The 26,897-nt window shown below is 37.4% G+C and overlaps 1 protein-coding gene across 4 annotated transcripts in view; it reads left to right on the top strand.

The window, feature by feature from the left end:
* LOC140626249 (cadherin-8) overlaps positions 1-26,897 on the top strand; it is a 357,477-nt gene that overhangs the window by 103,396 nt on the left and 227,184 nt on the right. For all 4 annotated transcript variants that reach the window (XM_072813924.1, XM_072813911.1, XM_072813917.1 and 1 more), the window contains one exon: positions 15,307-15,601. In XM_072813924.1, the coding sequence (XP_072670025.1) occupies positions 15,307-15,601 (295 nt within the window). The remainder of the gene's footprint in view (positions 1-15,306; positions 15,602-26,897) is intronic.

Raw genomic sequence — 26,897 nt, 5'->3', positions numbered from 1 at the left:
TGTGGGACTCGATCCCAGGACCCCGGGATCAGGACCTGAGCCAAAGGCAGATGCTCAACCACTGAGCCACCCAGGCATCTCACATAGTCACTTTCAAAAAACCCTCAGTCTCACATCCAAAGATAACTGGAAAGCGATCTACTTCTTTAGTATAATCACTTCATAATACGCCAAAGTGAAATCTTTATTCTATTGTTAAGTGAAACCTCTTAGCAACCTGGTTCCCTTCTGGTATTTCTGGAAATCTTTCTCATAAGTGTTCCCAAATCTCTTTTCTCAAATACACCAAAATTGAAAGTAAATAAATAATACACAAAAAAGCTAATCTTTTCTTCTAACCCCTGCTCATGCAAACTCTTTGTCACTTTGATTCCCTCTCCTGTCCACATTTATTGCTTCTGTATTACTAGCTCTTGAACTTGCCATTGCAAATAAACTAGCATGTCTGATTAATAGGAAGGAGGTTAAAGGGACCATTTGATCTATTTTTAATGGCCAAAGACTCCACTAGGCTAGACACACCTTTTTTCATGATCAAAGAGGGTGAAGAAGTTATGACTGCGCACACCCATTATAGTTTCTTATCACAAATACATAGAAATAATAGGAAGAAGACATTAAGTGGGTTAGAATTTTTTCCCATATTCCAAATTACTCAGCATCCATTATGCACCTCAGTGCTGTTCTGTTATCAGTGTTGTTGAATGTACAAAGAAATATATACATATCTATCTATCTATCTATCTATCTATACTTATGGGAGGTGTGAATACATGGTCATTTGAGAAAATATTTTCCATTAAGAGATTCAGAGTTGCAAAGTGTATCTTATAATTCTCTAGTTTGACACTGGTTTCTGCAAATTCCCCATCTCTTCTCCCTATGTCTAGCTCCTAGACTTGCTCGATTTCCCAAGAGCTAGGGCAAGTTCTTTCTCTTCCCCTGCCTGGGGAGGTTTCTATTATTAGGCTCCTTCCCACAGGGAAGTTGGGGGATCTAAGACTCTGAGGTGTTAATTGGATGTCATAGGTTTCCAGAGTTCATTTGATCTGGAACTCTGTTTCCTACTCGGTACTCAGAGTAGGACCCTTACCTTGACTATAAATCTCTTAAGACTCTTTTTAAGCAAACAGGTAATATGTGAGATGTGTGTTGTAAAAAAAAATCCCTATTTTTGTTTTGTGAACAGTGAAGTATTTGGTTCCTGGTATTTTCATTTTTCTTACCTTGTGTTTGGTTCTCACACACAACATTAAAACAATAAAATGATTATGAGGTTCAGAACCAGATAGACTTGGGTTCAGATCCTTTCTCCACTGCTCACTCTATATGATACTGAGCCATGACGTAAAAATCTAATCTTCAGTTTCTTAATCTGCAAAGTGAGGAATCTAGTATGAAACTCATAGTATATTGTAAAACTGAAATGAAATAGGGAATGGATGTAGCTAGTGGAAACTCATCAATGTTCTTGAAGAAATGGCTGGATAAGTAAATGAATAGGTTATCCCCTTATTTTTTAAATTAAGGAAGATATCATTAGAAGAGGCAAGATCAGTAGATATCTGATATTTAAACTTAACATTCCAACATTCCAACAATTCTGTAACTATATTGACCGAAATACAATATTAGTTTTCTGTTGTGGCTATGACAATTTGTCACAAGCATAGTGGCTTAAACTAAATGAGTGTATTATCTTATATTTCTGTAGGTCAGAAGTCCACTAGAGATGTCACTGGGCTAAAATAAAGGTCGCTGACTGTGTTCCTTTCTCTAGCCTCCAGGAGATTGCCTTTTCAATCTTCTAGAGCTCACCCACATTTCCTGTTAGTGGCCCCCTTCCTTCATCTTCAAAATCAGCAAGCTTGAATCTCCGACCCTTCTGCAGTCATGTCTCCCTCTGACCACAGACAGAAAAGGTTCTTCTAAGGATCCATGCAATTAGTCTGGGCTCACCTGGATAATTTTGAATAATCTACCTATCTCATGTTCCCAAAATTAATCACATCTGCAAAACCTCTTTTGACAGATAAGGTAACATATTGATAGGGTCTGAGAATTAAGATATGGGTATATCTGGGGAGGCTTATTTGTGTTCCACAACGGGATTCGCAGCATATCATTAGTACCATCCCAAGTCGCAGCCACCATTTTGGATAAGTAAGGTATTCGTAGATAAGTGGCTAGGATGCTTTAGGAAGACATATTAGTTTACTAGGGTTGTCAAAATAAAGCACAGATCGCTGGGTAGGTTAAACAACAGGTCTTTATTTTTTCAGAGTTCCAGAGACTAAAAGTTTAAGATCAAGGTTTTGGTGAATTTGGTTTCTTTTTTTTTTTTTTTTTTTTTACTTTTTTTTTTGAATTTGGTTTCTGCTACTACTGAGGCTTTTCTCCTTAGCTTGTAGATGGCTGCTGTCTCGCTGCATCCACACATGGTTTTCCTGTGCACAATATCCTTGGTGTCACTGTGTGTTTCTAAACTTCTTCTTATAGGGACATGAATCAGATTGGATTAAGGGTCATCTTAACCTTATTTTATCATAATCGCCTGTTAATGGATCAGTCTCCAAATATAGTCACGTTCTGAAGTATTGGGATTTAGGGGTTCAACATATGAATTTTAGTATCTAGTAAATATATTTTTTAAAGATTTATTTATTTATTCAGAGAGAGAGAGAGAGAGAGGGAGAGAGAGAGAGAGGCAGAGACAGAAGCAGGCTCCATGCAGGGAGCCCGACGTGGGACTTGATCCCAGGTCTCCAGGATCACACCCTAGGCTGAAGGTAGTACTAAACCGCTGTACCATCGGGGCTGCCCTCAGCATATGAATTTTGAAGGGAAAGAGTCTATCTCATAATACAGAACTTGAGAGGATTATTCTTGTTTCTGTTTAAAAGTGTAATAAAAAGGAGCACCTGGTTGGCTCAGTTGGTGGAGCATGTGACTCTTGATCGAGGGGTTGTGAGTTTGAGCCCCATGTTAAGTGTAGAGATTATTTTTAAAAATCCTTAAAAAATGTAATAAACCATTTTTATAAAAGTTTGCTATGTTGATGATGATGGGAAATTTACAGATTTCCAGCAGATCTATAGATCTGTGGTAGGAAAACTGAGGGCGTTTTGAGTTTTCAGATTTTCTTTCAAGTTTTTTTTTTTTTTTAAAGATTTTATTTATTTATTTATTCATGATAGTCCCAGAGAGAGAGAGAGAGAGAGAGAGAGAGGCAGAGACACAGGCAGAGGGAGAAGCAGGCTCCATGCAGGGAGCCCGACGTGGGATTCGATCCCGGTTCTCCAGGATCGTGCCCTGGGCCACAGGCAGGCGCCAAACCGCTGCGCCACCCAGGGATCCCTCTTTCAAGTTTTGTTGTTGCTGTTTGGTATTTTCTCAGCTAATTTCTAGGTTTTGTTAGTGGAATGGAGACAGAGATGAGAGACACACATTTGGAGCACTGCAAGCTATGTTACTAGTATTTAATTCTGATAATTTTATTGTATATTGGGCTCCATTTTCAAATCTTTGCTATATAGATGATTGTACTTGAGAAAGGAAGAGTTTTAAAAAGGCAACTTTCACATACATGCTATCCTTATAACAATCTGAGTTAATTTTTTTGTAATATTGCTGTTTGCCTTGTTAGAATCATTTTAACAAGTAGAAACTAAAATAGAGAAAATGTATTATTTATTTTTGACAAGGTGTGAGCAAGCAGGGTTGGGGAAGGGGCAGAGGAAGAGAAGGAGACAGAAGCTTCCTTTAAAAAAATATTTAATTGGGAGAGAAGATGGGATGAGGAACAGAGGGAGAGAGAGAATCTCTCAAGCAGAACCCCCTACTGAATATGGAGCCTGCTGTAGGGCTTGATCCCACAACCCTGAGATCATGAGCTGAGCTAAAATCAAGGGTTGGATGCTGAGCTGATTGAGTCACCCAGGTTCCTCTAAAATAGAGAAAATTTAAATTAGTTGTTCAAGATAATATCTAGTACAGTAGTCTTCCCTTCTATGGGGGTCCATTTCAAGTCCCCCAGTGGATGCCCGCAACCTTGGTTCATACCAAACCCTGGATCTACTGTTTGTTCCTATACATAAATTCCAATGATGAAGTTTAATTTATAAATTAGGCACACTAAGAGATTAACAACAATAACAAATAATAAAATGGAACAATTTTAACCATATACCATAGTAAAAGTTTAGTGAATGTGCTCTCTCTCAAAATACCTTATTGTACTGTGCTCACCCTTTTTCTTGTGTTGGTGCAGACTGATAAAATGCCTACACAAAGTGGAATGAATGGTATAGGCACTGTGATGTAGTTATAGGCTACTGCTGACAGTCTGATGATAGTTCCGAGGAGGATCATGTGCTTCAGGACTGAAGTTGACTAAAGGTAACAAACCAGGGGCACCTGGGTGGCTCAGTGGTTGAGCATCTGCCTTCAGCTCAGGCCATGATTCTGGGGTCAAGTCAAGTCCCACATTGGGCTCCCTGCATGGAGCCTGCTTCCCCCTCTGTTTATGTCTCTGCCTCTCTCTCTCTGTGTGTGTCTTTCATGGATAAATAAACAAAATCTTAAAAAAGAAAAGTAACAAACCATGGAAAGGGAAACTGGGATAATGGGGAGCTTCTATAGTTGTGTTTTAGGTCTTTTGATTCTCTTCTGCCTGAAAGGAAGGGTATTTGGGAATCTGTCCAGGTAGCAGTCCTCTCATCCACTCTTTCATGCACCTATATATTGTCAAATAAACCATTTATCTACCCACCTTTCTTCCCTTAATTCTCTTATCAACACATTTATCCATTCACTCATCCAGCCATCAACCCATTCATCCACCCACTGAGTAGTCATGGATCAAACTTGAAATTATGATTATTTCTGTTAAATCTGAGCTTTGATCATGATCCTCTGCTTTCTTACAAGACTTTGAATGAGACAGTTTGCAAAGCTCAAGGGGTAATACCGGGTAACACAGCTAAGTTATTATTAGGCATTTTGATCACAGAAAAAAAAGATGATTTGCCAATGTCACACCCTATTTTATGACCCAGACTAAACTCTAGGTTCATGTAGTTCTTTTTAAACTTCAAATGCAATGTTCTTTCAAGGTCACAGCATTTTGATTATCCCAGTCACTTTATAAATATAGAATTTTGGAGAGAGGAGATGACTGTCATTTGGTTATCCACTGTGTTCTTTCCCACTGTGCTCTTGTCAGTTATTTGGATAACAAGATACATCCTGTTTAGCAAGTAATTGTGATTAGCACATCAGAAATCTAACTCATATTTTTGACTCCTCTTACTTCTCTGGTTAATCAAGTTCTTTTGAAACATAAAGAACACTGGCACAACGTTCTCTTAACGTTTTCCTCCTTTTTCACAGTACAACTGAACGTTCCACTGTAAATTGACCTTTTGAAAACATCCTGGATGTTTTAAATATCCATATCTGTTTAGAATCTGCTTGTTTTATATGACTAATAATCATGTTATTATTTGTTTCATTTCTTTTTTACTCTTACCTTGCTTGTATTGTGTATTATCACATTGTATATTGATTTGGCACAAAATTTTCCCCTCCCATATCTCTATATCTATCCATCCACCATCCTTTTAAAAATATTTTATTACTTTTTTTTTTTTTTTTGAGAGAGAGAGAGAGAGAGCATGAGTGAGGGGAGTGGGGAGTGGCAGAGGGAGAGAAAATCTCAAGCAGACTCCAAGCTTGGTGCAGAGCCTGATTCAGGGCTTGATCTCAAGACCATGAGTTCATGATGTGAACTGAAATCAAGAGTCAGACACTTAACTGATGTAGCCACCAGGGCGCCCCCATCCATCTTTCTAATTGAGGTAGATAGGTTTTCCCAGGAGATTTGTGAAGAGTGATTTGCTAATTGTTGAAAATCATGTATGTGCCAAGAATCTTCATACAAGAATCTTTTACAATCTGTAGTTGAACTTCCAAGGACTATGTCTTGTTTAGTTTGAGACAGGGACTAGTAATCTGAGAGAGAATAATTTGTTATGTTTTTCCAAAATCAATCTTTCAGTGAGAAACTCTGTGGTCCTTTTAGCCCGCCCACTCACTAACAAGTCCATCTGTTCATTCATCCATTGATTCATAGTATTTACTGTGTATTGGAATCTGAATAGGGATGGCTTAGAATCTTATTCAGTCAACCAGTTCCTTATTCTGTTATTTCCTTTATTCATGAATTCTCCAATAAAACCATGTAGCTACTCATCCTCCTTTCCTTAATTATCTTATCAGCAATTCAGCAATTCATCCATCCATCCACTCATTGTGCACCTAAATCTAGTTTTAGTAATTGGTCCACTGTGACAATTCACCCACACTCTTGCCAACACTAGCATTTATTCAATGGCCCAAAGCACATCGACTACTGTCCCCCTACTTCTAGGCTTACAATTATCAGGTAACAAATTTAAATGATGTGCCCTTTAATTTTATTTGTTAATTATACCTCAATAAAGCTGGAAAAAAATAACTTCCATATGTATCTACTATTTTTGTTTATTAAATGAGTGAATAAGTATTAAAAAAGTGATTGTCAAGTGCCTTACCCAACGGAAGAGTGTTAGCTCAGATCTCATTATACCCAGATTATTTAACTCAAGAGGTGACATTGTTATTTTTACTATAAATCAATGTTGTATGTTGAATTCTGACTCAGAATATGAAGTTAGGTACATTTTTTCCTGGAAAGCATTTCTAGGTTGGGGACCACCTATCATTATGATTCCAAAATTCCATCTTCACAAGAATTTTTATTTTAATATTCTAATTCCTAGAAGATATCATGCCTTTATCAGCATTATTTTTGTCACATTTTAGTCATTACAAAAACCTACAGGCAGAGTGCTAAAACTATAATTAAAGCCCTTTTCAGATAAGAAAACTGAGTTTTGGGGATGGTTAAGTAAATTCCCAAGTATCTTATAGCTTTTTCTAACCTAGTTCTGTTCCTTATCGACCCCTCATTCTAGATTCCATAATCTGGACTACTACTCCATAAATCTTTGGTTGCCTTACAGAAACATATTGATTTCCAAGCTTCAAAGATCTAATATAGTCACCAGGCTGTTATCAGAATATATTAGAAAAAAATGTATCTAAGAGAAGGGAAGAAGGGAGTCAGTCCATTGTTTGGTTTAGTTTTTTTCTTATGATTGCTTGGTGAATTGTTGGACCTCCAACACAGTACTTAGAGGGAAAGAGAAAATCTGAGAATATAAAAGTCCATCCTGCTTAGAGCATTTTTAGACCATTTTTGGAAGATGAACATACTTAATAAGCTAGTTTTTGTATGACATCGTTACACAATTAATCCATCTAATTCTCCTTTCTCTGAGTGCTATCAGCACAGATAATTTGACTCCATATGTGTGTGGGTCTTTCTATAAAGAGAAATTTTGCTCAACATGATAGCTTAAATATTTGAAATGCTATTTATCATCAATACGTTGCTCTAAAAAAATGGGAACTTTCTTCATTAGGGTTTGGCAAAGAGATATGAATTTGCTCTGGGGCTGACACATCATGTCTCCAAACCTGTGAAGTCCAGAATGAAGATAGGAAATTCGCCAAGGTCATGAATGTTGGCTTGGGAAGTCTCTTGGCAAACAGCCTGCCAGCTTCCTGTTAATATGCTCCTTTTGCATTCCCATTTCATGGAGCAGCCTTCCTTCCTGTGTCTATGTCTATTCCATTTCAGACTTACAAGTTAGTTCATAAAATGTGCTTGTACTGTATAGTTTCATGCACATGACTTGTAAATATATATATTAAATATTGTCATTCAGGAACAAACCAGGGAGGCTTTCCCACTCTGCCTCTTTCCAGCTAGGAAAATGGAAGGTCCCCACCTAACTACCTATGCACTCCTGAGGATCTCTCTAGAATCCTGCTAAAGTGTATGTGCTCTGCAACCCGATTTACTAGGTTTCAGTTGGATCTGTCATTATTGATTATATGTGCTTGAGAAAGTCAGATGAGCCCCTCCTCAATGGAAAGCCGTTGCCAAGGTGCAGGATGTTAAGATAGGTCTTGTGCAGACAAAAAATTAAAAGAAAATAAATAGACTTCAATGAACGTTTACTTTGTGCCAAGGATGATGCTTGTTGCTGGGCATAGTGTTGAATATTATATATATAGGTCCTTCCCTTGTGGAAATATCTGTCTATCTACCATCTAGGTCTATTCAAATGAGTAGTGTAGGCAACACATTTCCTTTTCTGACTGTATTTTTAGGTCCCGGCAGCCAAAAAGGAGTTCATTTGGCCTTGCTTCCAATTTTCTGTTCCTCTGGACACCGGTCCCCATGGCCAGGTCAAGCTGTTCATTGCTCACCCCAGCAACTGACAGAGAATGCAGAGAACACATGTTTGAGATACAGATACAGGTGCTTTAGGAAAAATAACATTTTTGTGAGGCAGGAATCATTTTCAGTGTGGGATGCTATGTTCTATTTAATCAGGGACTATTTCTTCTTTGGCTTTTTTTTTTTTACCTCTTAAGACAAACTTAATGGTAAGTTGGTTTATATGAGAATTCCTTGGAGAACTATTATTTCCCTGAATGCTTGTTTCCTTAAGGTGTATGATCACAAGGGTAACTGCATATTCCCAGCTTCATTTTATGAAATGTTGGGGTGCTATTCCGCCCATTACCTAACTTTAATCCCTGCTCCTTATTGGTGGAGAGTGGCTCAGAAATATGAAAAGAATCTATGACTTTTTGCTCTTTCTCTTCACCTGCCTTTGCAACCTCCCAGCAGCCTAAATATGTCTTTTATTTCGATTGAAGTCCTGCATTCTTATCATTTTGGAGACTTAGGCCAAAAACTTAGATTGTGTCAAAGTCCCTGATGCCATCTTTGCTATTGAAGGGTTGTGACCCAGGATGAGAGTATCGGTCTGCTCGCGGATAGGCTCACAGCCGTAGCTCAGTTTCTCCTTGACACGCACATACTAGATACGGGGAATATATGCTGAGGTGTAATTCGACCCAAGAGCACTAAGCTTGCTCTCTTCTCCAGAGGTGAGCAGACTCCTGAAAAACAGGGACCAGTAAGTGACAGTTTTATGGTTCATTGATCCCTGTTAACCCCTTCGGGTTCCGAGTGATGAGGATTCTTTCTTAGCAAGCAACCTGGATACTTCTTGAGGGCAAGAGTGGAAATGAGACTCTCTTCCACGATGTCCTTCTGGAGAGACCAGACCTTCCGATTAAGCTCCGGTGCCAGAGCTGACCGATTTTCAGTTGATGAAGAAGTGATGAGTGAGTAATTTCCCTGCAGTTCACCGGATGTCATCCGTCATCGCTCTAGAGGAGAAGGTGGCAGAGTGGTAATTAAATCATTCTCTCGCATTCAAATAGGCACTAAGAGAAGGATTTATCTTTTCTAGACTCCCTTGTCCCAGGAGAACTTCAGTGTCCTCAGGGGTCCTGTGTGAGAAAGTTGAAAAGTCCTCTGAACTGCTTATTGACAGCCACAAAAGAAACACAGGTGACATTGAAGACTGGGGGGCATGGGGGGCTCTTGTTCTGAGAATGGTGATTTCTGGGTTTTGGATGCTTATTATCTGTTATCCACATAGCACGCGGCCAGTACCCGTCCATCCACCATCCTTCGGTCAGCATTCCCATGTGCCGTGTTCTGGATCTTATGCTGGATGCTAGGGTTGCACACATATTTAGGGAAGTCCAGGGCTTTGGGTTTAGAGCAGATTAGAGTTTAGGTCACTGGGCCTGATTTTTCTAAATTCCTTTCTCTGTCCTTTAAATCATTGTTTTGGAAATAGTTATTGTCTTCCTTGCCGTCACATTTACTTTATTCCACAAAATCTTTTTGAGCTTCGACAGTCTGACAGATGCCTTACTGAGCAGTGGGAATCCAAAGGACAATGCAAATGCAAGTGATTCTTTTTTTGACTTTCAGAGTCTAAACTGCTTTTAATGGGGGGGGGGGTATTATGCAAATATATGGAGGATGGTGAGGGTGTAATTATACTGATACTCAGAGTTCAGCTGGATTGTGCAGTGGTTCCGTTATGGTCCCTGAGATGGAAGACGTCATGGGGGAGACCGAGATCACCCTCGCACCCTGACACTGCCTGCGGGGAGGGGCCGGTGGGGCAGTTTGGTCTGGTTGTGGATGTGACAGGCTATGGGCATCAGAACTTGAGAACCCAAATCAAAGTGCTTTGTGCGTTGGTGTGTAAGTGTTCTCCGTGACCTCCTCTCCTCTCTCTTTTGCCTGCAAGACCTTTGCTTATAGGCACACACCAGCCTCTGTGAGGTCACTGAGACAAAACCATGACAGTGTCAGGCTCCTAACCGAAGCCTTGTATCTAGGGACTCTTCCTACTGTTACAGTCAAATCTAAACTCCATCTCTTGTTTTTAGGACTCCATAAAATCAGGCCCCTGCCTTACTTTCTATTCTTATTTTTTTGCCACATTTTCTCTCCTTAACTCAGTGCTCTAGCCATATTAAATCATCTTTACTTCCTCTAACGTAGTAGGCCCTGTCTTTTCCCTGGATCTTTATCTGTGCCATTACCTGTGGCTGGCTTGCGTTCTCTCCCTTCTTTGAGATCTGAAGTTTTAATCATTACTTCCTTGGGGAGGCCTTTTCTGAGTTAAGTAAAATTTCTGTATGCTGTTATAGGCCTCCATATCATAGCCTTTAGAGCATGCATTTGAATCCAGGAAATTGACTCTAAAGCTTATGCTGTGAAGATTGCCACTCGCTGATAGTGCCTTCTGTGGAAAAGTTCCCTAAAAATCTCTGAATCGCAGTCATTTCCTTGGCAAAACGGAGAAATGCTCTCCAGTTTGCCATGAGGATAGCACTGCATTTATACCTGCAAAATGTTTATCAGAGAATAATGATGAGTAATAATACTAATAAGTCTGCTTACCCTAAATTTTCTGTTTGCATGTATCTCCCACTAACATACAGGCCTTTGAGAGCAGCGACCATACCTGTGTTGTGTGTAAACATCTTCTGTTCATATTTAGTAAATGAGTGGCTGAGATCTTTCTGTACCACAGCCAGGCCAACAAGCCCTACCTGTCAAGGAGAATTTGCAGGTGTCCCTTATCCTGCCCCTTCTTTCTTTCAGGAGCAACCCCTGGGAGAGGTGGTTTTCGCACTTCCAGATGATACACAATATGTGAAACATTTGGGATATATTGTGCATCATGATCTCACAGAGAGGGTCTTGAGGAGGATAAATTGATGGGAGCAGTGAAGTTGCATTGAAGTGAGCGGGTTCTGACAGACATATGTGATGAACAACAAAGAAAACAGCTTGTCTTCATGTACCTCGAGTCCTTTTGAAGTCCAGACCTGGAGTCTTATGAGCATTTGTTTGCTGCCCGTAAATTGTTATTCTTGCATACTCACAAGTCTTTTATTTGTAATGTCAAATTGATTACTTGAATAACCATATGCCAGAATGTGTGTGTGTGTGTGTGTGTGTGTGTGCGATACAAGCAATAAGATGAACCAAATAAGTAAACACAGTTTTCTGTTTCAAGAACACCATTAGCCGAGGGATCTGGATTTTACTCAGATTTGCTAAAAAATGAATTTCTGGAGGAAAGAAGGAACATACAGTGTTTACTAAGGGTTTTCTTTGGTTTGGTTTTTGTTTTGTTATTACCATTTTTTCAAGAGAGTCTTGGGAACTTGCTTTCACTGGAGTTGCAGCTAGGCTTGCTGCAAGGTTTTCAGAGAGCTGCGCATGGTTGAATATGACATAAAAATAGTTGTAGTTATTGTACGCTTACTCCGTCCATTCCTTTTTCACTATTTCTCAAATATTATCTCAGGATTCCAAAATTGAATCTGCAGAGTAGATGCTTTATCCCTAAATTATAGACAAAGTAACTGAAGTTCAAATAAATGCATTCATCTCTCCATTCCATATAGAGACATAAATATTAGCTTTGTTTTACTGTTTTAGAAATCTATGCTCTTCCCTTCCCCTTCTGTTACTTTTAAACACAAGAAACCATCAAAACCTAACTTAAGACCCTATGCAACTTGCGTATCAGAGGCTATGATAAATGAAGAAAATTATGACACAAATAAGTTTGAACATAAATGATGATAACCCCATTTTGAATGACTTGAGTTTTCATAGCAAAAATGGTGTGCACAAGAGTTGACACATACCAGTACTCCATGTCTCAGGATTGCCTTGTATGTGGATGGAAACCTCTTTGAAGGATATATTATTCAAATTTTCTTTTTTTAATAAAAATGCTAATGGAAATGTTAAAATGCACATAAATTAAAATGATCATAAATTAGGATTAATATCACATTAATGAATTATAATCCCACATTCATTAAGATAAAGTGGCATTTCAATATTTGCTCTTGTTAATAAATTTAATACAATAAATGAAAGGGATACATTTGGAGATTCAATAAATATTTGATGTAATCTTACGCTTTAACTTTTTAAAATATTCAAAAGTAAAGTAGGAGATCTAGATGCATTTGGATTCTTTGTTGCTATTTTATGTCTTTTTTATATTCTTTTCTTTTCATTTATTGAAGCGCTAAATACAATTTAAATTGGCGAAGAAAGCAATAGAGCCTGTTCTGAATAAAAGTGATCCCAGGAGAACACAATGTCTTTTAAGTTTCTAGGAGTTTCTTTCCACACAGCATTTTTTTTTTTTTTAAAGGAACAAGTATTTGAAATTCAAAATCATATGGTGCAGTGACTGGTCCCGAGTCCTGTCCTCCACATGCGCTCCTTCTCGGCTGGGAGCGCCACATGGTCCTGAGCAGCCTCCTCCCCACCCCTGCCCTACCCCAGGGTAAAAAAAAAAAAAAAATAGATATATATTCTTGACTGAAGTCCAATTGGGAAATATCTCCTGTCTTTTATTTTAAGCATCAGATTGTTTTAGTTGATTTAAAAAGGAAAAAAAATACAGAAAATAAAAAAAAAAAAGGCTGAGGGTGTTGTTGAGTGTCTGTTTAATGTGGAGGGTCTTTTTTTTGAGGGTCTCCTAAAATAAAGTATTTTGATAAGCAAAAATCTATATATATATATATATTTATGTATATATATATTTTTGTTGTTGTTGTTAAACATGTAATTCAAGGTTGGTACAAACAGCAACTAAAAATGTAATACCTTTTTTTTTTTTTTTCTTTTGGTGCATCCCCATGAAATGTAAAGTAGTGAGTATTATTCCACTGGAGACTTCTTGGACATATAGAAAGTCATTTCATTAGCAGTGCAGGATGTTTAAAACACTTATTTTACAATGGGAAATGTATAACCCCTACCCTCATAAGGTTTTAGTTGCATGAGAAAGTTTAGCAGGTTGCCATGACTCTAATGCTATGGGTTTCAGACCAGTTTAATGTGATTACAAAGTTTATTAAATAAAAAAAGTTGAAAGACTTCAGCATTCATATATATATATATATTATATATATAAATATAATATATATACCAAATATATAATGTATATATATGTGTGTGTGTGTATATATATATATATATATATATATATATACCAAAAATATGTGCATGTAGGTACTATTTCACAGCCTAGTTCAATGATTTTTTCTTCGGAAAATGCAAGCTATATATATATATATATTAATATATATTATTGCAAGCTATATATATATATTAATATATAATGTATATAATATATATATGCAGTTTTATTTTGGTTTTTAAACAGGAGTCAACAGAGCATAGAGAAGATGAACTATGTGTCAGAACACTCCTGTCTCCCTCTTGAGGGTAAACTGAAAATTTTAAAGCAGGGCTTCAGTTTTCCCTAGTACTTACCAAATGTTTCAGGTAGAGTAGGAGTTTAGTAAATTTTTGTTGCCCTTATAACTGAACTAACATGATTTCGGTCCTTGGTGAGGCACAGACAGACACTACACCAGGTGGTGTTGCCCAAGGGACCTTTGTTTGTGGCAGGTAAGGAGACCCTGGGGAGTAACCGAAGCTGTGACTTGTCAAGCAAGGGTGACTAGGTTCCTTTTATTTAGGGTTAGGATGAATATTTAGAAAGGGGAGCCTTGTCACTGGATGTAGAGGCAGACATAAAGAAACAGGGTTAGGCGGATATGTGTATGTCATGTAAATGAGGCTTGTGCTCCTCCTGGGGAGGAGATTTTACTATTATAATAAGGTAAAGGTAACTGTCAGTCACTCTGTGGGTCACTCCATGGTCCATCTTAGGTGTGTGTCAGGGATTTAGTTCAAACTGGGCTGGGTGGTCCGGGCTCCTGGAAGCTTCCTCCAGGCAGTTCTTACCATTTGAGAGAGTTACGGTTTTCATCATGGGATGTTATGCCCATAGGGTCTATTGCCCAAGCTAAGAGATAAGCTGGAAAGAGAACTTCAGCAAAGATGTGGAACAAAGGTCAGTGGATACAAGCAGGTAAGCAGTAAAGGTCAGGTCTTGGGGTCTAGCTGGTGACACCCCAACCTGAGATGAGTCTGTGTTTCTGCGGCAAAGTTTGGATTTTCCAAGGGGACCCATGTTTTTTGGCCTCGGTGCTCTTTGTGAAATGGAAATAAATTTCCTGGACAGAAGAATTGTACAAATCAAAGAAAAGAGGGTACTAGAGAATATATTATCTTAATATGCATCATATTGAGCATTTATTTATTTATTTATTTATTTATTTATTTATTTATTTATCGATGCAAATGTAACACATAGATCTGAGTTGAATTCTGGGTCTACTGCAGTTGATTCCATTAGATATGAACTTTGGAGAGGTTATTATGTGCCTTGTCAAGCCTCACTTTTCTCATGTTTCATGTGAACTACTGTAGCTCATCAACTTTTGGAAAAACTAAGAGAATTATCATATAAGGGAAGCAAATCCCTTAGTTCTTGGTGCACAGAGTGTGATCCATCAAAGGTAGCTAAGAAGAACTTTAAATAAATGTATTAATAAATGGAAAATAATACATACATTTTTGTGTTTTCCTCTTGATCTTTTTATCACTCTAAATGCACGTTAGTTTACACCAAATAAGTCAGAGTACTTCTTATGCCTGTTTTAACTGATTTGTATAAATTTCATTATATTGTGTTTTGATTGATGTGCACGCAGAGCAAAAACTCTTTGTGCAGTTACTCTTAGCGGAGATTGATGAAGTTAGGATGAATGTAGAAAGAACCAGCTTGATATTCAAACAGGAGATAGTTAAAAAGTAACTTTGCAAATTGCTCCATTGCTAACCCATGTCACTTTTCCTTTTAGCTGCACACAGACCTGGATCCTGGGAGCAAAAAGATCAAGTATATCCTATCAGGCGATGGAGCTGGGACAATATTTCAAATAAATGATATAACAGGAGATATCCATGCTATAAAAAGACTTGACCGGGAGGAAAAAGCTGAGTATACTCTCACAGCCCAGGCCGTGGATTGGGAGACGAACAAGCCTCTGGAGCCTCCTTCTGAATTTATTATCAAAGTTCAAGACATCAACGACAATGCGCCGGAGTTTCTTAATGGACCCTATCATGCCACTGTGCCAGAGATGTCCATTTTGGGTAAGTATGCTTCCAATTTCACAGAACTATTAAGAGTCATCTTTAAAATAGCTCCTGGCATCAGGGCTGGTGTGTTGCTGAATAAAAGACATTTATTACCGTCTTATCTCTAATTTGCATTTCCAAATCCCCTTTTTTGGCCTAAGTTCCACAGCTCAATAGCTTTAGTCCCTTAGTAATAGGAACTGACGAAGCAGTTTTTATTAAAATATGTCTCCTTACAACGACAGTACCTCAATAGGCTGAATTTGTATTCCTCTCCTAGACGTGGAGTTTGAGTATTGTTACTGAGATGGATTTATCAAGATTTGTTCCAACATGCCAGACTAATCCTATTGATATTTGCTTGATGTTTAATTATTTGTTTGTGTATATTCACATGCAGATGCAGTGCATAGAGAAATAGAAAACGGTCTAGATCTGTAGTCAGCCAGATATTGGATTGAGCTGATGGGTCAAGTCAGGAGTGAATTAGGAAATCACAGTTGCCAGAGACTTCTTCATAACCGAACTTTTTCTGGCAGTGTATATTTCAAAACATGATTTTCTCCCTTTCTTTCTTCCTTTTGTGGAGATACTTATCTATTCCTCAACCCCTGGCGTTGGTCTGGGAAAACCTTGTTCCCAGACTTTATACAACATGAGAAGAGGGGTTTTAGGGCTCTTCCTTATGGGACAAAAATAGGCAGGATCCAAAGTTCAGAGTATAAGACCACAAGAGAAAATAATAATAATAATAATAAAAGACCACAAGAGTTATTCCTATGTGTATAGTATGTACCCTAGTTTGTTTCAAATTGCATTTAAGACAAACTACAAGAATACATGTTATGCAGCAAAAGTCACAGAAATTCAAAGCAGCTGAAATGATGAGGCAAATAAAAAACACAAATAAACATCTAAGTTGAAGGCCAGCATTAGGCAAATAACCTGGCTTCAATAAATTTTTTCTCATTTTACTTACAGTATAACTTTGGTAAATATATCCACTGCAGTGGCTAGGGAGGACTGATTTTAGGTCTTCACGTGTTCCCCATGTATTTCTCCTGTGGAGACTCCACTTTGCCTATCTCTTCTGCAAGGAATACTACTTGTTTTTCTTGTGGTTGTTGTTTTTGTTTTGTTTTAATTTATTCATGAGAGACACAGAGAGAGGCAGAGACACAGGCAGAGGGAGAAGCAGGCTCCATGCAGGGAGCCCGATGCGGGACTCGATCCTGGGACCCTGGGGTCATGCCCTGAGCTGAAGGCGGACGAGCTGAGCCCCCCTGGCGTCCCCTTGTTTTTCCTTCTTATCAAAATTCAGTTGCTCTTCTACAGCTGGTGGAAATGATACTTTTTCTAGGGAAACTTCTATGGCTTTGGAGCAGGCAGTTGCCTTTCTACCATCATCATCACCACCAAAAGAAACCCGTAAATGAGCAAAAGCACCTCCATGTTTATAGTCCCTTGAGAACCTGACATGCAGACAGGAACTTTTCTTTCTTTTTCTCCCCGCTTTTCTTTGATCAGTGCTTTAAGGGCAGAGAATTTCCCTAATTCATCTTTTTTTTTTTAATCCAGATTAGAGTAAAATGGCTTTAAAGGACTATTGATACCTACAATAGAGACAGAACACTCTATCTTAATTGCCAATAAACAATGAAGTATTATTTTCATCTCATCACTGTGATTTCTGCATCATAATGACCAAATCTATATCCATTTATTGTAAATGTGTCAGAGGTTTCCATTTTTGTGTAATGTGAGTCATGTACCTGATAAATATGTTGAGAAAGAAAACCCCAAAAACTTCTGCAGACTTCAAGGTCATTCAGCTAAGAAAAGGATATTAAAGATATTATTAGCTACCTAATGCAGTGTATAAATATCTACCTGTAAGAGTGTATATATATATATATATATATATATATATATATATATGCATTTTCCCTCTATTAAAAGATTTTTCTTGATAAGAAAGTAGAAAGTAAAAGTAAAGGAAATAAACTATTCTAACATATACACAGTTATTTTTTTTTTAATATGAATCTTGTGACATCTCTTCCAAAAAACCTGTGGTTTGTGCTACAATTGCAAGTGTGGTTTTTGAAGTTAGATAGATGGAGTTTTGAATCCTGGTTCCATCCCTTATTATCTGGTTGACTTTGAAGTTCAGGGAGGTTAAATTACTGCTTATTTTCCTGAGCTACAATGCAAAGATAATAATAATTTCCATCTTGCTCTCATTGTGTGAGAATCGCATGATAAAATACAAGGTAAAGATATGCCATGAAGTAAGTAAGTGTTCAAAGTCGGTTGTTGTGGTTTTTAAAATTATTTTTATTAATCTACTTTCCACGTTACCTTTGGCCTTTCCTCATGTATTGATTTTATGCATTGGGTGTCTGGTTTCTGTTTGACTCCAGCCTCTCTGGTTAAAGGAAGCAGAGGCAGCTGCACTATTTTATTGTCAACTGTGAATTATTCCCTTCATTTCTCCTGAAGGTGAATATCAGGATGAAGGTCAGCTACTATCTCCTTTCTCTCCCCATTACCACTGTTCTCTCTCAGCCTGTCTCTTCCCTCCCCTCCTTAGTTCTTTCATTTTTCTTCCTTTGCTACTGCAGAAATGCCAGCACTTGCACCTGTACGCCCTGAGGAATGCCAGCAAGGACTAGGGATTTCATTGTGCAGAAAGTGAAGAATAAAAATTGTAATTGAGAAATTTACCAATATTAAATTGAAATGAATGTGATGTTCAAGAACTGTCTGCCAGTTGACAAGCTGTCAAGACAAAACACACATATATATTTGCCCAAATGGCAGCCAAATTATTTTAGAAATATCTTACTTGGAAGCTGGAGACACAGGTCTTTTTTATATTCTACTGTGAATTTCAGAACTTGATGAGAATTCACTTTTATAGCAATACCACATAAAGAGTGGCATGTGAGCCTGTCTGATTTTAACTGTGAATCCCAAACTAGCATTGTTGAAGTTGGTTTTCCAATGCACATTTGCCTACACTTATTGAGCTCCAGACAAAATAGATATTTTTAATGCCGTTGTACATTGGGGCGAGGGGGTGTTTAGCCCTGACCATATGCCTACACCTGTGCTCAGATAAAATAAAGTTTTTATTTGAGTTGAAAATAGAATCTCATATTATTTGGCTGCAAATGTGCTTTCTGTTTGTGTAAGTGACATAATCCATCTAAGCCTTACTTTATCTGTATAGTGTGCACAGTGATCTCTACCGAAATAACCGTGTTTGGAAAAATTCAATGATTATATTTAAAGTACTTAGCAGAGCATAGAGTTAGTGACCAACATATATTAGCTTCTTTACAGCCACCCATTTGTAAATTACTTCTACTGGTAAGATTCAGTAAACTGGTACGAATGGCTTCGCCAATGAAAAAATCTCTCAGCGAGCCTTACCTTTGTATTTCAAAATTGTACATGTTGGAATGAACCCCATTTATTCAAAAATTTACATGTTGGAATGAACTCTGTTTCATTATATTAGTGAAGGGCTGAGGAGCTAAGTAGTGCTTAAGCTGGTAGGCATTACTGTGTTGCAGAGTACACAGTTACATTACACGTAACACTGAAGGTTTTTTTAGTTTTCTTTGAGACTCAGAGCTTCTCTAATGATGATCAATGTGTATTGAAAAGTTGCTATATGGCAAAAGCCTTTAATATCCGTGACAACCCTGTAACATCAGTACTGATATTAACTTCCTTATATCTCATTATTTTTAATCAGAAAAATGGGGGAAATAATAGCTAATCCAAATCCAGATATTAAGTGGAGGAGCTGGGATTTAAATCCAGACATCTGGCTCTATCTCTCGTGGGTTTAACCAATATGCTGTACTAATCTTTGATAATATCTCTAGAGAATTTTGTTTATACGAGCACTCCGCTTCTGCTGCATATTTATAATAGTTCATATTTTTTCAAGGTGGAAGAGCACTTGAGGTCAACACACTTTGCAAATTAAATTGAAAACTAAGACGGGATTTGGAAAGGAAAAGTTTAGGTAAAGTATTACACAATTTTCAAGATAGGCACATAAGCACTTGAAAAATGTAAGAACAATACATCCCATAGAAATTCAAATAACAATAAAATTAATTAGCAGACATGTGGTGAACACTGGCATTGAAGTGCTGTTAATATAATAGAGATAAAGACTAAAGAGAGGAACTGAGATTGACTCTAGATTTCCCGGTTGTGCATGCAAAAGGAGAATGCACTATCCACAAAAAATTCTGCGTCAAAATATCAGAAAAAAGTTAATAGATGATTTAATAAGCTATATTTTTTAAAAAGAGTATATCTGACTGCTTTCCAAAGGCTTATAACTGAAGTGGTTATGGAGGTCAGTACATGATGCAGGTGAACCTACTCTCCTTGAACATGAACTCAGCCAAAGGGAAATGTAAAAATTTGAGAATATTTTCTATCTTCTTCTTTCTGTCTGTTATTCTTACTCTGTTTTATTTTGTGATTAATATTAAGCCTCTTCCTTATGAATATCTTCTTTTTTGATAAACATCCTCCACTCCTCTTGAAGGAAGGCCCGTTTAAACTACTTGTTATTTATTTTATATCTTCATTATCTTTGATTTGGAATACATTTAATCATGGAGAATTTCTCTTAGTCTTCAAAAAAAATAAAGTGAAAACATTAAATCTTAGAGAAAAGGGGGAAATGTAGTTCAAGTTTTTTTTTTTCCTTGAACCATTTGAGATTGAGTTGCTGACTTGCTGCCCCATCACCATGGAAAATCTCAGGAAGTCCTTCCCGCGTGGATGTTATTTTCCACAGCCATCACTATCAGAAATTCACATCAATGTACCATTGCTCTTGAAAGCACAGACCTCAGTCAAATGTTTCCAACTGTTGCAGTAATTTTTTTTATATTAAAAAGATCAAAGCCAAGGCTGTATGTGCATTACCGTTATGTCTCTAGAATGGTTCCATCTGGAATGGTTCTTTAGTCTTTGCTTTGCTTTTATGACCTCTACACTTGGAGATTATAGAAGAAATAACCTATAGGATTCCTTAGTTAGGATTTGTCTTGTTTCCTTGAAATCAGATCCAGAATATGTTTTTTAGGTAGTGCTGTCACAGATGATATTGATTTGTATCAGGTGGTAAAGGATTTTGATTTATTCCATCATTGGTGATAATAATTTTTGATTGTTTCATTGAGTTATCCAACCATGTTTGTCCATTGCAAAGGTTTTTTTTCTCTTTGTACTTAATAACAATTTTGTCAGCAGATACTTTGCTTCTGAGTAAATATCTTTTTCTTTATCAAATTACTACCCCCCCAATTTTAACATTCATTGAAGCATCTTGGCTGAATTATTACCATGACAGCTGCCAAATGGTGGTTTTGCTAATTCCCTCATTCCGTTTGCATTTATTGCTTGACATTCTTCTATAAGGAAAAGCTTTCTTTTCTTTCTATGTATTTGCTTGTGTATTTATTTATATTAGTTTGCACTTTTGGAGTTCTGTTTTATTTAATATTTGTTGCTTTCACTATTTATCGTGATGGTCTTACAATAATTATGAATATCATTTATACCAGACTTGGCCATGTCATGCCCTTGAAGCTGATTCTGTGTCCTATTGACATGCCTCATTATTCTTTGGGTACAATCTTATCACTGGCCAAAGTGTTCTGGGCTTCTTTTGCACTTTCCCTGATCCAGCCCTGGGATTTGCCATCTATCTATCTATCTATCTATCTATCTATCTATCTATCATCTATCTATCATCTATCTGAAGGAAAGCATGAACAGAGGGGAGGGGCAGAGGGAGAGGGAAAGAATCTCAAGCAGACTCCCCACTGAGCATGGAGTTGGACTCGGGCTGGATCTCATGATGCTGAGGTCATGACTGGAGTCAAAACTGCCTTAGACGACCTACTGAGCCACCCAGGTACCACATGGAGTTTGCTATTTGTACAAAGAAACCTGGTTCCCTTTAAGTGAGACTGGCATTTGGTAGCAAATTCAGGGTACTGGTGGTATTTATTGCTACCAGGGTGTTGCTACTCTCAAATCCTTTCAGTGGACAGGACAAGACAAAGTAATGTATGGGAGCATGCACACATGAACACACACACCCATTTATCTCTACTGAGTTGAATGCTGTTCCCTCCAAATTTTGTCTGCCCAGTACCTTAGATTGTACCTTTATTTCAATATAGGGTTTTTGCAGATGTAATTAGTTATATGGAGGCAGAGATTGGAGTTGTGCTCCCTTAAGGAATGCCAAGAGCTGCTAGTAGCTGGAAGGGGCAAGGGAACATCCTTCAGAAGAAACGTGGGCTGGTCAACACTTTGATTTTGGACTCCAGAACTGTGAGAGAATAAATTCTTGTCATTTATTCCCAAGAATAAATCAGCCCAATTTGTGATAATTTGTTATGGGAGCCATAAGAAGCTAAAACACTATCTATCGAAAACCATGAGTTGGTCTCTGAACCTCCAGTTCTAAAGCAGACTGAGGGGGTTCATTATGTATCTATTTTTTTTTTCTGCAACAATGAAAATGCTGAGTTTCTTTATCCTGAATATATTTGTTATTTGGATTACCCTTTACGTCCTGTAATAAGGGATTTCTATTTACTCCTTCCGCCCAATCCCTGACCACTCACACACAGGTTGATCTGCTGTCGTATCTCCCTCTATCTTCCTGCCTTTACACAGATTCCTATCTTGCCCAGCCACACTGAATGGCTTTTGTACTACATTGGTCAGATGGTAGACAGGAATGGAATCAGGAAGCTCCATAATACTCTCTACTTTTATTCCCCTGTATACCTCAATGTTTTCTTATGATACAATAGACCTATAGCGACATTTTCCAATCTATATTCAAAATAGGTTTACTAAAAGGAAAAAAAAATCAAATTCAGTTGATAAACACTGAATTAATGAAAATTAAATGCTTTTTGTGCTTCCTGGTCTTTAAAGTATTAATATATCGTAATATGATGAATTTGTATTTTATGCTTTTTTGGAGTTTCAGACATTTATATGGCCACAGAAACTATTTTTAAAATAAATATCTTGCAGCACTAACAATTTTACACTACAAAAGCTTTCCAAATGCATGTCTGATGAGAAGACATTTTTGATTCTATGCAAGGCCACATGTTGGTTTAACATGCAGCTGAACAGTAAAATTTGCAATTTCTAAAGAGTGAATTAAAAATCATGATGACTGTAGCTTACATGGATTAACTTGTCATTCTTGTCACTGCCCAGTACTTACTTTAGTCCCATATAAAGAAGATTCCCAAAGTAATAAGGAGATTCATTTTCACATTCTTTTTTTATTAAGGAAACAATTTTTTGTCACATAAGCTTTAAAAGATCAAAGAATGTTTATACTAACAAACAGTCTTAAACCTAACCTTCTCTTTTCTTAAAATTTAGAGGTTGTGGATTTCTTTCTTTCTCTTGGCTAGATTAAAAAAAAATGGTACCGTTTCTCTATTTTAAAGGAAAGAGGCAAAATGAGGAAGAGGAAACACATATCTTGATGGATTTGATTATATTTTTTTGTCTTGTTTGATTCAGAGTGATGAACAAAACTTAGATTCTTTAGGAAAACATGGGTGGGAAATCATGGGGATTGAAATAAATACTCTCAAAAGAAATCCAGCTGCTCTACCTGGTATGAATGCCTGTAACAGCTGTGGTTCCAAAGCTCTAGGATGACGTCAAGATTGTGTGGTTTGTGTTTTGCATAAAGAGTCTAACCTTCGTTAGGGATACATATTTGAAATACTGAAATATTCTCCTATCAGTAAGTCTGTATTTATCATAAGGAAATCTAAAATAATCTAGAAAACCTTAGTGTTATAGGCGAAGGGTTGAATGGCCAAGGTCAGGTTCCACCCAGACAATCCGATGATCCTGTTGTCTTCTTCGTCTCTTTGCCCTCATGTGAGAATTAATATTTTAGGACTCAACATATTTATTGATTCCAGAGGCAAAAGGGCAAATCCTCAGTAAGTTATTCAAGCCATGTTTGTGTCCAGAACTCTGTGAATTACCATCAACACCTACAGTTTTATGAGTATTTTTGTTACATTGTGATTATAGGAAATCATGAATTAAAAGGGACCAGAGAGTAAAAGCTCATAGAGTTCAGCCTTTGCTCACATTCGCCTGTTAGAGAAATGAATCAACTGCATGTCAGGGCAGCTCCAAAACACACATTTGTGAAATTCTGATGTCTTGGCCGAAAATGAATGTTGGACATCTTTGTCAATATATTTTTGGTGTCAGCATGCTCTTCACAGAACCTTGCCTCTTGGAGCTTGGGCCGGGGGTGGGGGTGGGGGGTGCAAATTCCTTAGGGTCTCTGTGCATGTATTAACATTATTTCTTTAACTTTGATGTTTGTGCATAACGGGCTTAATAATAGTACTTCCCGGATTCACTGGACTTTAAAAATTACCATTTGATTTTTTTTTTAGATCCAAATACCTTTATTCCTTGGTTGATTAGCAATCACAGTTGTATAAAATATGTCTTGTTGTTTTTCTGTACTTCTTACCAATAACTTCACCTAGAGAAAAACAGTAAAATTTATAGGGCAAGATAGCTACATGTATAGATAAGCACATAGATTAAGAGATAAAATATGGTAGAGCTGTTAAAAGAAGCAAAGGAAAAAGATATTTAGATAGATGGCAAAAATAACTGTGTGTGTGTGTGTGTGTACTTGATATAGAATTAGATATCCTAAAACAAAACAAAAAATAGTTACATATGAGGCTGTAGATGAGAATATACAGATTGTTTCAGATACATCTCCCATAGTAAGAAAACAAGTTTTCATCCCTTGTGTCTGTATTTGAAGAGTCAAAGTCTATATAACTATATTTGTGTCACCCTTGAAGATGATTTTATTCATTTTCTTTTTGCCGGTGAGCATGACACCAAGGAGTATTCCCTTTATAACCATGTCAGATTTTTCAGGTCCCATCATTATCTACCAATTATGAATCTTTGCAAACCACAAGAGTCATGCGAGTTCAAGAAATATATTCAGAGTGGGAGAAGAGGAGAGGGTTTTGGGAGGGGGAGACTACAGAAGTAAAGGTTCCATTTTCATCGCCTTGTATCAAGGGTACCTACTATTAATAGGATTTATTCAACTCTTGATGTTAACCTTGGCCACCTGGCTGAGGTATTATTTTATCAGGTTTATCTACTGTAGAATTACTCTTTTCCTCTCCTTTCCATGATATACCCTTTGGAAGGAAGTCTCTTTGTGCAGCATTTACTTGAAGAGTGGGAAGTTATACCCGCCCCCGCCAGCCACCACACCACATAATGACATTACTCATGTGGATTTCTCATTTCTCGTACATAGGAACTTTGTCTCTTTCCTTCTTTTTTTTTTTCCTCTTTCATTTAATCAATATGTACTCAAGGGTTATTTATTTTACACTTTGGTTTTATAATCCAATACAGCTTTATTTTCTTGCTCAATGTTTTTTCAGTGTTAGCAACTGGCAGCCCTTTTGGTTGTCTCCAGTGTTCCTTTGATGTGCATCCATCATCATTGTTATCATGATTAGTATTTGGGTTTGGACTTTAGCACTTATTTACTTCCTTACTTTCTTGCACTGCATGATGCTGCAGGCTTATCGTATATAATTGTTGCTCCAATTCTAGAATTAACTCTTTCTCCAGGGAGTTCTACTGGGGTATTGGAAGCCAAGATGAGTGTTGCTCCTGAGTTGCCTTTGCTTCTAGGCCCTCTCAGCTAATACAGGGAGAACAAATGAATGTGGGTATAGGAATTTATATGCACCACACATATATACATGCATGAATAGATATAAGAAGAATATATTAGTGCATGTACTCATAGTATACTAGTCCATATATTAGTATGTTAGGGTTTGTGTGTATATCATATGCTTCTACATACACACACTTAGATCTTCTCCTTCTCCTCCCACCACCCTCAGTAAGTCTTAAAATAGATATATAAGATTATTGTATTATTTTGTCACAGTTTGCATTTTATCCTGAGAAACTCCAACTTCCTAATTTTAAAAAAATGTGTATATTGAGATTTACTCATTGTGCTATAAAGTTTAATGGTTTTAACAAGTACATTGTGCCATGGGCCCATCATTTCAGTATTATATAGGATAGTTTTAGTGCCTTAAAAATATGCCTTGAGTTTTACCTGTTGAACTTTTGTATTTCCTTAACTCCTAGCAATCACTGATCTGTTTATTGACTCTATAATTTTGTCTTTCCTAAAATGCCATATAAAGGAGTAATGTAGTATGGAGGCCTTTCACTTAGTAATATGCATTCACGATTCATCCATGTTTTTGCATGGCTTAAGAGTTCACTCCTTTTCATCCCTAGGTAGTATTCTGTTGTGTGGATGACCATAGTTTGGTTATCCATTTACCTGTTGAAGGATATTCTGATTGCTTCCAGTTTGGTGTGATTGTAAATAAAGCTGCGATAAACATTCATATGCAGGTTTGTGCCTAGAAGTAAGTTTTCATTTCAGTTGGATCAATATCTGAGTATGACTGCTTGACCACATGGTAAGCTTATATTTATTTTTGCAAGAAATTCAAATTGGTTTTGCCAAAATACTGACCACAAAGTCCTACCTATAACCTATAAAACACTGTCAAGATATCCCTCTTTGGTTATCAGGAAGCACAATGGTAGAAAACCTAGAACAGAAAGCAGTTAATATCGAGAGGAACGTAAGGACTTGAATGAGTTCCAGTGATCACATTATAAGCAGGAGCTATCTTAAAATGTTGTCAGACCTCTGGGATATGCTGCTTAAGAGGATTTTTTTTTTTTTTATCTTTTCTTTCTTCTGGTGAAATTGGGTCCCTGGGTTCTTTTCTTTGACAGTGTATTCATGGACACTGTTCACCAGCTTGCCACTAACATTACTCCGCCTATCCCTGCGTTTCAAAAGTTTATGTGAAAAAGGGGATGAGTATAGGGGTGAGTGTGTCACAGTCAGTAACCACCTCTAGAAAGCATACCTCCTTCCCGGTGGTAGTGAATACCCATGGGGTGTGTGCCTAACTCATGTTTGGTTAATTCTCTACCAACTGCCCATCTCCCCATTGATGGTGTGGATAATTCGTGGTCAGTTTATATAAGGTTGCTTCTGCTCCAACACAGGTAGACATTTCCTCAAATCTAATTCAGTCAGTCTCTACCCCAGCTATTTGCCATGAAGACTAAGAAGATATTGAAATAGTTTCTTTCC

Source organism: Canis lupus, chromosome 3 (assembly GCF_048164855.1).
Source record: "Canis lupus baileyi chromosome 3, mCanLup2.hap1, whole genome shotgun sequence".
In the NCBI taxonomy this organism is placed as follows: domain Eukaryota; kingdom Metazoa; phylum Chordata; class Mammalia; order Carnivora; family Canidae; genus Canis; species Canis lupus.
This window is presented reverse-complemented; position numbering and strand designations above follow the sequence as displayed.